At 39.8% G+C, this 14473-nt stretch overlaps 1 protein-coding gene across 1 annotated transcript in view; it reads left to right on the top strand.

Annotated features, from left to right (window-relative positions):
* PRCP (prolylcarboxypeptidase (angiotensinase C)) overlaps window positions 1-14473 on the top strand; it is a 115795-nt gene that overhangs the window by 82078 nt on the left and 19244 nt on the right. Inside the window, exons 7-8 of the mRNA XM_006882933.1 lie at window positions 8456-8620; window positions 9726-9913. Coding sequence (XP_006882995.1) covers window positions 8456-8620; window positions 9726-9913 — 353 coding nt within the window. The remainder of the gene's footprint in view (window positions 1-8455; window positions 8621-9725; window positions 9914-14473) is intronic.

Below are 14473 nucleotides of genomic sequence, written 5' to 3'. Positions count from 1 at the left end.
CGGGATGGGTGTGTCAGGGGCAGTGCGGTTGGTGCAGGATAGAGCAGGGTGTAGGGCTGTTGTGCATAGGGTCGCTATGAGTCGCAAACGACTCGACAGCACATAACAACAACAACAACATACCAAAAAGCTGTTGTTTGAACAAAGCAAAGAAATATTGCATGGTTTAAAATCAAGAAATGTGTGTGTCATGGATGTCTCTGTTCTCAATACCTGTTCATTTTATGTATTGAGCAAATTGTTTGAGATGCTGAACTTTATGAAGAGGAATGTAGCATCAGGATTGGAGAAAAACTCATCAAGAACCTGCATTATGCAGATAACACAACTTTGCTTGCTGAAAGCAAAGAGGACTTGAAACCCTTTCTGGAAAACTCAAAGATTACAGCCTTCAATATAGATTACTTTTGAACTTTAAAAAGACAAAAATCTTCACCAATGGGCCAATAGGCAGCTTCATACTAGAAAGAAAAAGGATGAAAGTTGTTGATGATTTCATCTTGCCTGGATCCCCAATCACCACCCTTCGTACCAGCAGTCAAGAAATCAGAAGAAGTGTTGTCATGGAAAATCTGCTCTTAGGGACTGCTCCAAAGTGCCAAGGAGCAAAGATAGGCATTTAAAGACCAAGGCACATCTTTCTCAAGCCATCTGAAAGTGGGACAGTGGCTAAGGATGACAGAAGAAGAATCGATGCTTTTGAGCTGTGTGTTGGAGAAGAGTACTGAATATTCTCTAGACTGCCAGAAGAATAAACAAGTATGTTTTGGGGAAATTGTAAACAAAGTATTCTTTAGAAGCGAGGATGAGGGAACTTTGTCTCATATACTTCTGCATGCTGTTACGAGGTATCAGTTCTTGGTAAAGAACATCATGCTTGGAAAGGTGGAGGATCTTCAAAAGAGAAGAGGACCCTCAAAAAAGTGGATGAAACAATGATTCTAACAATGGGCTCTAGTTATGAGAGGTGATGAGGATGGTAGTGGAGAAGGCAAGGTCCAGAACCATTGTCCATAGGGTTGCTGTGCAACTCAACAGCATTTAACAACAACAACATGCCATTTCTCACTTAGTAACATGGTTAGGTTTCATGTTAAGACCAGATCATTAAATGAAAACTGACGTTACGTGAAAACAGAAAATAACTGTTACCTCATTTGTACTGTGAACATTCTGCTGGGCTCCTGCTGGAGTCACCTGCTACTGCTGCCCCCTGTTACTCCTGGCATCTCAGAAGCTCTTCACCCACATTGCCACCTGCAGGAGAGTGACTAGTCTTCCAGATCCTCATCTCTCCTGCCTTCACTGTCTTTTCAGGGTGGGTGGTCGTCAATGACTCCAGAATGTCCTTGGTAGCTTTATTGAGGAAAGGAGCTCCCTGTCCAAGGACAAGAGGGCCTAGTACCACAGTGAGAGAGAAGTCACTGGATTGGCCCTGTGGTCCCTCCTTGCAGTATCCATTGGCTCTTTCTGAATAACCACACCCTTATGAGACTCAATAATCCAGAACTTCCTCTGAGGCAGTGAAGGCTAGACAGTTTAAATTGCGGCCTCAGCTGGCTTCTTCACTACTGACTGCTCTTTTCCTTGTTAAGCCTGCCTTGTAGTGCTTACCCATGTGTACCCAGAAGGGAACACTGGCTAAATATAAGCTGCTGTGGGATCATGAGGGCCTCAGACACTGAGTGCTCTATCTTGGGGCTCTTTTTGGCATATTCCTGTTGCTGTTTGAAGCTTACCTGTCAGACCCTGGGATGCCCAAAGGACCATCCAATTTTGGGACCCAGACTGCCTCCTGTCCGCAGCCCTCTATGGGCTTTCAGGGCCCAATGGACAGCCTACCATCCCTATTCCCTCTCCAGCCATCCTTCCATTCTGTCTTGTACCCTAGCAGCTAAGAAACCATGCCCATTCCTCCCTCAAGGGGGGTGGAATTCTATTGAGTAAAAGCTTCTCTTTTCCATGAACAGGTGGTTCTATAGCCAGAGAACTGGGTGATATTTCTGAATATACATTGTTAATGCACAAAATGGAGAGTAGATTTTTTTAAACAATTGTTACAATGCAAAATGATAGATAACAGAAGTGTGGATACGTGAAGAATAGGTATCTATTTAATATAAATTAGACAGACTTTTATATCAGGGCTTCATGGTCAGACAAAATGTTTTAGACTAGTTTTTAAATTGAATAGTGGAACTTCCCTGAGCTTGTCTCCTTTTTGTGTAGAATGGGAATGGTTATATGTTGCTCCCTTGAGTTGTTTAGAGAGAAAGTGAGTTTTCATGAACATTTTGTAGTTGGGTTAGCCCCCTCAGAAACTCCAGTTCCCCCTTTCAGTTCATTTGTGTCTGTAAAAAGAGTACAACTATCTTGGGGCATTGCTGCATCTGATTTCTACTAACTCCACAACAGGAAATAGTCCCCATCAACAATATCCACAACACAAAAACAATTTCTATGAGGTTAAACATAACCCCATGCTTCTGCACCTACATCTACCAAAACTCCCTCTCAGAGCTCTCACTGTTCTGCTACTGGGTCCATTAATCATTTGCAGAGATGACAAAGAACTCATAGACCCATACTCATGGTTTATTAGGACATTGTTGTTATTAGGTGATGTCCGAGTATGAATCGTAGGAATGCTATGAACAACTGATCTGAACACTGTCCTATTCCAGGCTTCTTCACAATCTCTGACACACTCAAGCTCATTGCTATATTCACTGTGTCAATCCACCTGGTTGAGGGTCTTCCTCTTCTTCGTCGTCCTTGCACGTTTCCAAGCATGATGTCCCTCTCCAAATAATAACCTTTCCTAGCAACGTGCCCGAAGTATATGAGTGAAGCTTCACCATCTTTGCCTCCAGGGAGCACAGGTTATAATTAATGTTAGAAACAGGACACACTTTTTTCAGTCAAGATTGCTTCTTGGATGGTTTTTCAGGTCCTTTTCAACTTCATAGCTTCAGGTAGTGTTACAAAACTCTCTTAGTTGTGTCAGAGACACAATTCATCCCGCTGTCCCCGGCCCCTTGGGTCAGTCCTTCAGCACCTGACTGCAATGGGTACTAGTCCCAAGTCAGCTGTATGTCACAATAGTCTCTGGATCTTCACTGTTCCCACTCTTGTCTAGGTCCTAGTCTGACTGGGGCAGCTCTGTCAGGTCCCTCAGGATGCATGCTGCATTCTCTGCTTTAGATATATTTAGAAATTCCAGTTTTTAATACTAAAGGATGATACTTTGTATTACAGAATCTTCAAATTAGAATGAAAGTTTAGATCATTGTAAAATAACAAAATTCCTGTAATAAATTTACAAATATTCAACAAAAGACATTTTAAGTGATATTGTGTGCTTTTAATTATAAATTGATATTTTGTTTCTGTAAGACAGTTTGACAAGATATATACAGCAAGTCTCAAAGATGTTTATTTCTTTTGAACCATCTCCTAAATTAAGAATATGTAAATATTTAGTCCCTAGATTACTTATTATAGTTTTATTTATAATGGTGAAAGGTTGGAAATTACCCAGATAACCAGTTTTAGAGTTGCTTCAAGTATTTCTCAATGCTTCTCCAGATAGCTCTATTCTGGTTTTCTCAGGCTGGTCACTATCTTCCTTACAGGGCATGGAACTGGATTCAGTGCGCTGCAGGTTACCTGACCCCATAGGAGATAGTGGGCCCAGCACAATATTTAATTGGGGCCTGGTATTTCTATCAGCAGAGGTGAAAGCTTTGGCGATGATGTAACAGGGACTGCCAAAAAGCAAGTATACTCAGCCAGTGCCAGTCCCCAGCCATGCTTGTTTCTTTTTAGCAGTGACAGTAACTGCTGTTTACAGAGATGGCTATTCATGGAGACTCCTTTTCTTTGCCTGACAGAGGCCCAGTGTTCTAGCTCCCAGAGGGGATCTGGTGCCAGCATGTGAGTCACACTCATTTGCCACCGTTCTTTTCCAGCATCTAACACCACTTGGTGTTGTGCATCAGTCACCCCGCTTCCCCCGCCTGGCTCGCCCTGTCACCCTGCCTCAGCCTCCATGCTGTACTTGAACAGGATGCTCTTCTCTGCATTCTGTGTGTCTACTCTGTAGTTTTGTGCTGCATTTTTAAAAAGCTGAGTCTGCTATTAGTGTCAAGAATATTGATCAACTGTTGCAATAGATAGTATAATAAATACTGTCATTGGGCCTGTATTCTGTATTTTCTTGAGAATTTCTGATGAACATATTTCTTAGGAATATTTTCTGTTAAAAGTGTCTGACTTACCATGAGTAATTGAATTTCCAGAATGGTGAAACACTTTTGCCATTTTTATTTCATCTTGCCCTTTCCTGTTGCTTTATGCTTTGTAGGTTTGTCACGTGCTCAATTTAACCCACTTCTCTTTCTTTATGCATATTATAAACCCTGGTATAGACATCTTAGTGGTGTAAAGGTTAAGTATTCAGCTGTTAACTGAAAGGTTGAATGAACTAACCTCTCAGCTATTTTTAGAGAAAGGCTGTGCAATCTACTCCCATTTTGTTTGCTCTACGGGCAGTCTTAGACCATTACATGTGATTGCCTTGTGTTAAAAATGGATTTGATAACATCTAACACTTGATAACATCTAACAAAACACCACTGCTGTGTAACCAACGCGAGAGCCGGCGGAGGGGCACTGTGCGCAGAGTGGCCTGGCCACAGCCCGAGGAGCCTGATGCCGAGGCCAGAAGCCATGTTGGGCTCAGCTGATGCCTCTCGAAGCCCTGGAGCTGGGTGGAGGCCAGGCCCAACTTCCTGTGGGTTAGGAAGCCACCTGCATGGGGCGCCCCTGGCCGTGGCTGCTTTAGAGGAAGAGAGCTTCGTGCTGTACATGTCTTCTCGCCTCGGATGCAGAATGTGATGCTCTGTTTGGATATTTAGAGGACATTAGCATGGATGATGAGATTCAGTTACTTTAAAGAGATTTCATGGGCAGGTACTACCAGGAGTTTGAAGACACAGAAGAGAATAAGCTTACACGCCTATTTTTAATGAAGATATATCTTTGGAAGAATTGTATATTGAAGAGCAATTGCTGGAGCGGATTCCTGGATTTAACAGGGCAGCTTTCACGACAGCATTACAGCTCTATAAAGATGAAGTGCCTGGGGACGTATTTGATATACTGCTCACAGTTAAAGATTTTTTTACTTTTAAAGAAATATTTCTAGACTACAGAGCAGAAAAAGAAGGCCAAGAACTAGACTCAAGCAGTGGATTACTGGTGACTTTGTTTTGACAACCTCCCAGGACAATCCATTAAACTAGGTCTCCTCTCTGGCCTATGGGACTCTTGGACATTGCCAGCCCAAAAGACTGGGAAAGGCTAATGGCGGCAGAATACATCTTGGAAGGACTGTGTAACTCTCTTCTCCAACTCTTCTTTCATGTTAAGTATTGTGAGTGAAAAAGAACATTTCCTGACCCTCCTGGGGCTTTTCTCCTGAAACACCTTCTTTTATTCCGTAACCCCAATATGCCTCCCAGAGCATACATCTCGGGTGTTTCTGCATCAGAAGCCCCTTCTATAGCATAATGCTGTTGTGTCAATGATGTAGGGTAACCAATACCATGATCCTTCTTCACCACAGCAAGCTTTATAGGAATTTATACTTACAGCCTCACTTGGCTCACATTCAGCCCTTCAGCTTCAGTGGCCCCACTGTATGGGATTTGTCTATGTAGAGTGTTTTTCAAACTGACTGTCCATCTTATGATTTCCTATTAACATAGCTAACCTTGGTGTGGGACTCAGCTGAGGGCTGTCCTTTCTTTATCTAACTGCTCCAGGTGAAAATTACCTCCCAGTCTCACGTTTGTCGTCTTTCATTACTGTATTCAACTGATCCTAATGTAGTCCTACTGTTTCTTAGAGTCTTTCCTTTTTTAAAAAAAAATTTAAAAATTTTTAAATTATTATTAATTTTAATGAACATTTACAGAGACTTTGGATTTCCATTCATGTATTGTACTTTTCTCCCTACCACCCACTTCCCCAGTACACTCTTCTCTTTGAAAAGTAAAAGAAAAATTCTTTCATTGTTTTATAATCCTTCCCCCAAGGTCCACTCCACTCTGTAACTATTTTTACAGATGGATACTAAGGCTCAACTAGTGGATCTAATCTAGGGAAAGCCATAAATACCCACTTAAAAAGAAAATATTATATATACGGTGTGCTTTTTAGCTTTTAGTGCTATGAAGGCAAAGTGCTTTCTATATTGGTGTTGCTATTTTGCTGGGCACCAATGAATGTATGCTGTGTTAAAAGTACACTAGACGTGTCCTTTTTATATAGTATGTTCCGTGTGTTTGGGCAAGTTTGCATTAAGTCCTTTCTGTTTGAGGGGTTCCCTTTTGGGGTGGGAACTTTAGGGAAACTTGTGATTGCAAATTTTTTCTCCTGTTAAAATATCTTTTACCACAGTGCTTTGCCTAGTTTAGCATGAGTAGGGAGTAAATGGCTTTCATGATTATATCTAACTCTGGTTTTAGTAAAAAATGTTTGCTATGACTTTACTGACCAGAAACATGTATATACATGCATCTTTAGAAAGAAAAACAGTTTAATACATAATTTGTACCTTTTTGCCTTGGGGGCAGAGAATTCCTCCCCTTCTTTTAGATAATATACTCAGTACCAATGGAAAAACCAACAACAAAAAACAACCGAAACAAAACACCACCACCAAACTCTGGTGTGCTCAGTCCTTACAGCTGCACAGTTGCTTTTTAAAAGTATTTCCTATTGCTTGACCATCTTAATTTCTGTCTCTCTCACATTCAGCAATTCTAAAACTTGTATTTCTTCCTTAGAAAGTTACATTGCAGTTAAGATGTTAAAAGGCTCTGAGACACCCTGCAAGCAAGAAAATGGCTCACATTTGCTCTTGTAACATTTCCTAACATAAAGTACCAATAGTCTTCTGAGGAACATGTTTGGGGAGAGGCCTAGAATTTTCTCTACAATTGACTTTTTTTGGTCTTTTCAAGTTTCCCTTTTCTCAGATAAGTGTTGATGGAAGCAGATCCTAAGCTGAACTTTGATGAGGGGCTAGGTTTGCCCCTAGGTGCTCCTTTCCTCTCTTGGTACCATCCTTTCCTACCTGGGAGTCTTAGCCCAGGCTCTTCTTATGGCCCACAGCCTACCCTGAGGAGCATAGAGTGTGATCATTCATTCTCCTTTTTTTCTGGACTTCTCTCTTTCTTCTTATCACATGCTTATGGTGCTATGTATTTTTAATAAGAAATAGGAAAGGACTTGATCACTTGTTAAGATATTGATAGAGGATGACACCTGAGTGAGTTTTCTTTTGAAGGGGCTATTTGCAGTTTTTCAAGATGATACTTCCTTAGTTGTGTAATGTAAAGAATGAGATGTGTGATGTATACCCAGAGAGATCTAGCTTTAAAGCTAATTGCTACAATTTAGTAGTGGTGTGACTTTCAATAAAGTTATTTAACCTAAATCTCCATTTCCAGGCAAAATAGTTGATAATAATATATCTTACAGGGTTGTTTGAGAATAAAATCACAAATTATAAATGGTTGTAAATCCAGGATGTAATAATTATTGAGTATTACAGTAAAGTACTGATTATTGTTGTTACTGGTATTGTTCAGTTATGATTATATTGCCTGTTATTTCCAGTGCAAAAAAGTTTCAGGTATTGAGTGTAAGCTGAGGTTAGACTGTTTAGGATCTGAGAAGTTGCCTAATTGGCTTCTTCTTATACCACAGATGTTAGAGCTTAGTGTAATTTCTCCAGAAGTTTTGTAAGAGTTTCATTTTTGTAAAAATGTGATCATTCATTTAATAAATATTTCATTGTCAGATATTATGCTAAGTACTTAAAGAGCCATTTTGGAATCAAATAAATACAGTATAGCCCTAGAACAAAAGCCTTCCAGCTAACTTCTTTATATGCACCTACTATGATAGAGGTAGGCCCTGAGAAAGCACAAAGGAGGAAGGGGTTTGTTTTTCCTGACTAAGGAACACTTGTAAGAAAGGCCTCAGAGAGGAAGTGATATCTGATTGAGTTAAGCTAGTGTTTTCCAGACATTAGTGGAGTTGGAGATGTGAAGAGGGCATACTCTTACAAATGCAAAGGGAAGAAACATGTTGTGGTGAAGAGGTTCTGCCACAAAGACTGTAGGGGGTGAATGAAGCCTGGGTGGTAACCGGGGAGACTTTATTTACCTGCAAAAGCTATGGTCTATTTCTATAGCTTGGGAAGCCCTTAAGAGCTTTATTTATGAAAGGGAAAATTCTTAAGAGGTAGAAATTATCAAGAAATATTGTTAGATGTTCAATAAATGTTTTATGACTACCTAAAAATCAGATTTTTTTTTCTTATTTAATAAAACTCCTTTTCTGTTAGCATTCTAATTCTTCTCCCTTTATCATCTGGCAGGTGGTGTGCCAGTATTTCAGAGATCCCAATGTATCTGATGAAGTGCTGGTGCAGAACCTTTTCCAAGCTCTGAATGTCTACTACAATTACTCAGGCCAGGTGAAATGCCTGAATACCTCAGAGACGGCCACTAGTAATCTGGGATCCACTGGTTGGAACTATCAGGTAAGTAAATGTAGATCATTTCTCCAAGTAGAGCTTGTTAGTCATGCTAACAAGTAGTTATACTAACAGAAAATACACAAGATTTTGTCACCTAATTTGTACCTAAATCTCACATTTGTTGTTATACACTCTGAGATTATGGATACATTTTGTCACTCACTCACTCACTCATTCATTCATTCATATATTTAGTAATCTTTACAAAACACATATGTTGACTGCTTACTGTGTGGTAGGCACTGTCCTAAGTGCTATAAATAATAAATAAATAAATAACATTTGTTTCACCATCAAATACAACCTAATGAGAAAGATATATAAGTAAACCAATATTATACTGGTTTTGTTGTTGTGTGCTGCCGAGTTGAAACCAACTCATGATTGATCCTTCAGTGGGTTTTCAGAGGCAGAACAGCTGATTTGTTCAAATCATGTGCCTTTGGGATTGCAGTGCAGTTTCTTACCAGTAGGCTACTAATGCTCCCCTAATATTATACTAGATCTTGATAAATGTTATAAAGGAAATATTCTGTGGGTGCATAAAAGATCCACTCACTGATCTCAAGTCAATTCCAACTCACAGCAACCCCGTAAGACAGAATGGCCTGTCTATAGGGTTTTGAAGCCTGTAAATCTGTAAGGAAATAGACTGCCATGGCTTTTTTTTTTCCAGTAGAGTGGCTGGTGTATGAACCCATGCCTTTTTGTTAACAGCTGACCACTGCACCCTCAGGACACCACACTTAAAGAAAGGACATCTGACTGGATTCTCTCTCTGAGCAGTACAAAGCACTGAAGTATTCCTTCAGCAGTACAAAGAGAATAATAATATTTAAAAAATAAATTTGAGAACTAAATATTATAATAGTTATGAAAGAAAACAGTTTACAAAGAAGGAATATATAATCATAACTTATGTGACTTTTCTTCTAAATTTTTCTATAAACAATGAGAGATTGTATGACATAGAGGTAGAGAACAGAGGCTTAGAGGCCAGAATGATTGGCCTAAAAGTGTGGTGTCACTAAATAGTTGCCTTGGATAATATTTAACCTTCTTGTGCTTCAGTTTTCCTTTTGAATCCTCTCTTGGTTTGCTTTTACAGGCCTGTACAGAAATAATCATGCCCTTTTGTACTAATGGTATTGATGACATGTTTGAGCCTCATTCGTGGGACTTGAAGGAGTTGTCTGACGAGTGTTTCAAACAGTGGGGTGTGAGAATGAGGCCCTCCTGGATCTCTACACTGTATGGGGGCAGAAAAATCAGCTCTCATAGCAACATCATTTTCAGGTGAGCTTCTGCTGGTCCAAGGAGAAAAGGTGGAGGGAGAGATGGAGACATTTGCAGAATTTCGAAAAAAAAAAATAGAATGAGGCCTGTTGTTAAGACGCTATAGAGTGCAACAGCAGTACCCATCAAATTTTCTTACTTATTCAAAGAGCATGCAGAGAAGATATTTTATAATCTCTTACCAAGGTGTTTAAAGGCAAACAAGCAAACATGACCTAAAAATCTCTGGTGCAAAAGGAAGTGTTATCTGTTTTCACAATTTGTCTTATTATTACAGCTATTATTATTAATGATACTAAAGGATTTTTAGTATACACACAAGAAACAATTTTTAAGGTGCCTTCTTGGTTCTCTTCCAAATATTATAAGAAGCACTTTGCATAAATTACACAATTGAATCCTCACACCGTTGTGAAGTCGATGTTATAGCCCATTTTTCCTGTGAAGGAAGCTAAAAGTCACAGTGTTAACTTGCCAAAGCTCATGCAGCTTTGAATTACTAAGTGATAAAGCCAGATTTCAATCTTAGCCTCTCTGACTGCAAAACCATGTTTGTCCTTTTCTGTTACTGCTTCTTAAGAAAGAGAATATTTGATAGTGGTTCAAATTAATCAAGTAGACTGTGTGTGTTTGAATGTGACTTCTAAACTTCAAAATTTTAGTTTAACATTAAGTTATCAGCTACTAAGGTGGCAACCAGTTAACAACAATAAAAACATCTGTATGGAAGTAGTAGTAACACACATACATACATACCTCTTAACCTGGAGCTATTATTGATAGTTCCCACTTATCACATTCTCATGTTCCACTGATTCTAAGTAAATTTTGACATAAATACAAAATATTTTTTTTAGTTATTCTTTTTAGTACCCTTTATATCAGTATATTTATCAATCTGCTCTTTATTTGCCTTTCGGGGTTGGTAGCATTACATGTTGTTGTTGTTAAGTGCCGTCGAGTCACAGGCAACTCATAGTGACCCTATGAAGGAGAGTCCTCGATGCTTGGATGCCTTTCATCCTCTTTCCAGGTTCATAGGGTTTCCGGAGGCAAGCTATTTTGGAAGTGGACGCCACTCCTCCTTCTAAGCATTACATATAAACAAATTATTTTTTACATTGTATTTACCACAACCTACGTTATTCAGATCACACACCTTGCTCACTGAAACCAAGGCGGACCCAAAATTCTTGCTGCAGAAGGTCAAGGACTGCAGCCTTAAATATGGATTGAAGCTCAACATCACAAAGACAAAGATTCTCACCCACTGGGCCAATTGGCAGCATCATGATTGATGGCGAAGAGATTGAGACCATAACAGCTTTAGTTTGCTTGGGTCCACAATCAACACTCTTGGTACCAGCATCCAGGAAATAAAAACATAAATTGCACTACAAAGTCTGCTGTCAAGGGACCTCTCCAGAATATTGAACAATGATGTCAGTCAGACTAAGGTGTGCCTGATCCAGACCATGGTCTTTGCAATCACTTGCTATGCATCAAAAATCTGAACCAAGACTAGGGATGATAGAAGTAGAATTGATGCCTTTGAGCTGTGATGCTAGAGAAGAATACTGAATATACCATGGACTGCTAGGAGAATAAATGGATTCTTCATGGATAGGGTGAACTAGCCTGTTCCTTGGAGGCAAGGATTTCGAAGCTTCATGTGATAAACAGTGGATATGTTGCAAGAAGGGACCAATCATTGGACAGGGACATTATGCTTGGGTGGAGAGACAGCACAAGAGAGGAAGACCCTAGATAAGGTGGACTGACTCAGTGACTGGGGTAATGGGGGTAGGTATGTCAAAGACAATAAGGTTGGCTCATGATAGAGCAGGGTTCAGAGCTGTTGTACATAGGGTCACTATGAGTTGCAAGTGACTCAACGGTACACAACAACAACAAAACAACATTTACTTCATACTACTAATGATATGCCATATGGACAAAACAGTCATGAATGTGTGGGACTACCTCTGTTTAAGTCTTCTAAGCTCTTTTAAACAAAGTAAATTGTAACTTTTAAGATGTGGCTAATAGCTTTTTGACATTTGTTGCTGTCTGTTCACTGGCAACTAATAGTGACACACTGATGGGGGCAAGCACGACAGAGATACACCACTCTGGGAGAGGATCAGAGAGGCAATCCAGCTCAGTTTTATTGGAGACTGCAGCACACTTATATACCAACAAGTAAACAGGAAGACAGGATAGGGTGGGCTTATAGATGTGGGACATGTGGACTGGATAGGAGAACCTCAGCCTCATGTGGACCACTCCCAGCTCAACAGATGCGGCAGCTGTCTTCCCAGGTGGTGAGCTTTCTCAAGCCGGTACAGCCAAACACAGGAGAGCTTTCTCTACCCCTTATTAAAGGCTGTTGAGAGGCTTGCCCTTATCTGGAGCTTAGGCGATCTGTCCTGGCCAGAGGCCCTCCTTTCCTCCCCAACATTCCCCAGCAGGCATGAGTGACACTGTTTTTTTCTGGAAGATACTCACTGGATTGAGGTGGTGGCACTGACATACTTAAAAAAATCCATTAGCTTATTGTGGTTATTATGTACCATTGGGTCAGAACCAACTCAGCTGACCCTCCAGCAGGTTTTGAGACAGTAAATTATACAGGAGACTGCCTGTCTTTCTACTTCAGAGGAACTTGTGGATTTTAACTGAGTGCCTTTGGGCTGACAGTGTGACCCCTTATCACTTAGCCACCAGAGTTTCTTCTTATTTGGCTTGTGCTATTTCTTCCCTTTATATTTAATAATGTTTTATTGAATATTAATAAAAGACTTTTAGTAAAGCCTTACACAGCAAGTTAATTTTCCATTTGACAGTTTCCACATACATTGTTCGTGGATATGAGCTACATTTATTACAATGATGGGTCAGCATTCTCTTTGTGTTTTATTTATTCCATTTCCAATATTCTAATTTCTTTGCCTTCCTATCTTCTCATTTTTGAGTAATGGTTGACCTTTTAGTCTCATACAGATGCTTTTTAAGGAGTGTACCAAGCTTGTGAGTAATATCCTTTATATTGTGTGCCACAGTTTGCTAAAAAAGTGATCTTAGGGGTTCTAGGCTTTTAAGAGTAGCTCAGGGCACAAAGGAGATTAAACAGAACTGGCTTTGACAAGCACTGTGGCAATTGGACAATTAAAACAGACATTTGGAGGGCGGGGGAAGAAGAACAAACTGGGGAAGAGGGTAGAGAGAATGGTACAGCAATGAAGGAATGAAAACCCAAAATCCCTGTAAATGTTCATTAATACTAATAAAATTTAATAATTAAAAAAAAAAGAGTAGCTCAGGGCAATAGTCTTGGTGGGCCCTCTGTTCTCAGGGTTTCCATAGTGGTAAATCTTTAAGAAAGCAGACTGTCTTCTCTTTCTTCACACAGAGTGACTGGTAGATGCAAGCTGTAGACCTTTTGGTTAGCAGTCTGATGCTTAGTGTAGTGTACCACGAGGCTTCTACCCATCTACACCTACTCACTACATGCACACCTCATGCCAATTATCCCATCACAGAAAAGGGAATAAAATAAGATCCAAGCTTACTTTCTTCTCCACACTTCTCAGCTGGCGCAGATCCACTCGCAGCTCCATGAGAGAAAGATAGGTCATCTCCTCCTGTGAAATTTACAGCTTCCAAAACACCTCTGAATGAATAGCTGAGTCAGTTCTTATTCAGCAGCAATGAGAGAATGAGATAGATAGATAGATGGAGAGAGAATCTGTTCTTGTCCTCTTATGCAAGAGGGATCATAAATATTTGTCCTTATATCCTTCCCCCTCCTTTTTTAAAATAACTTTTATGTTTTAGTGGTTTGTTTCTCTTAGCATTATGCCATCCAAGTCGCCATACTTTTATTTTTAGTCAGTCTATGACCTTAAATGTAAGATGTATTTCTTCCCCCCCTTAATTGTGATTTTAATGAAAGTTTACAGCAGGATTGGGTTTTCATTCATTCATTGATGTGTAGTGATATAATTTCTTGTAGACAGCAAATGGACGAATGGATGGGTCATTAATCTATTCTATCATTCTTTGCCTTTTGCACAGGATCTTTCGACCATTTACATTTAAGATTATTATTGAAGATTAAGTGTCTACCTCAGGAAGAAGGATTGGCCATCCACTTCTGAAATAGCAGGCCTCTGAAAACCCTATGTACAACAGACATATAGATAACAGAAAGGGCAACTGAGATTGAACTTTCAAGTATGGAAATACAAAGGAGGAGGAACAGTTGTAAGCAGACACTAGTGATTGGGACATGGAATGTGAGAACCATGAATGTAGGAAAATTAGATATTGTTAAGGAACAAATGGAATGCTTAAATATTGACATACTAGGAATTAGTGAGATGAGATGGACTGGCATGGGGCATTATGAGTGGGATGATCATATGGTATATTACTCTGGAGATGAAAAGGTGAGGAAAAATGGAGTTGCTTTCATAGTTAAAAAAGTCATTGCTAGATCCATCTTGAAGTACAATATTGTCAGTGACAGGATAATATCCATATGCATACAAGGAAGTC

This window comes from Elephantulus edwardii, unplaced genomic scaffold, assembly GCF_000299155.1.
Source record: "Elephantulus edwardii isolate Elephantulus edwardi_28Jun2011 unplaced genomic scaffold, EleEdw1.0 scaffold00025, whole genome shotgun sequence".
NCBI lineage: Eukaryota > Metazoa > Chordata > Mammalia > Macroscelidea > Macroscelididae > Elephantulus > Elephantulus edwardii.
This window is presented reverse-complemented; position numbering and strand designations above follow the sequence as displayed.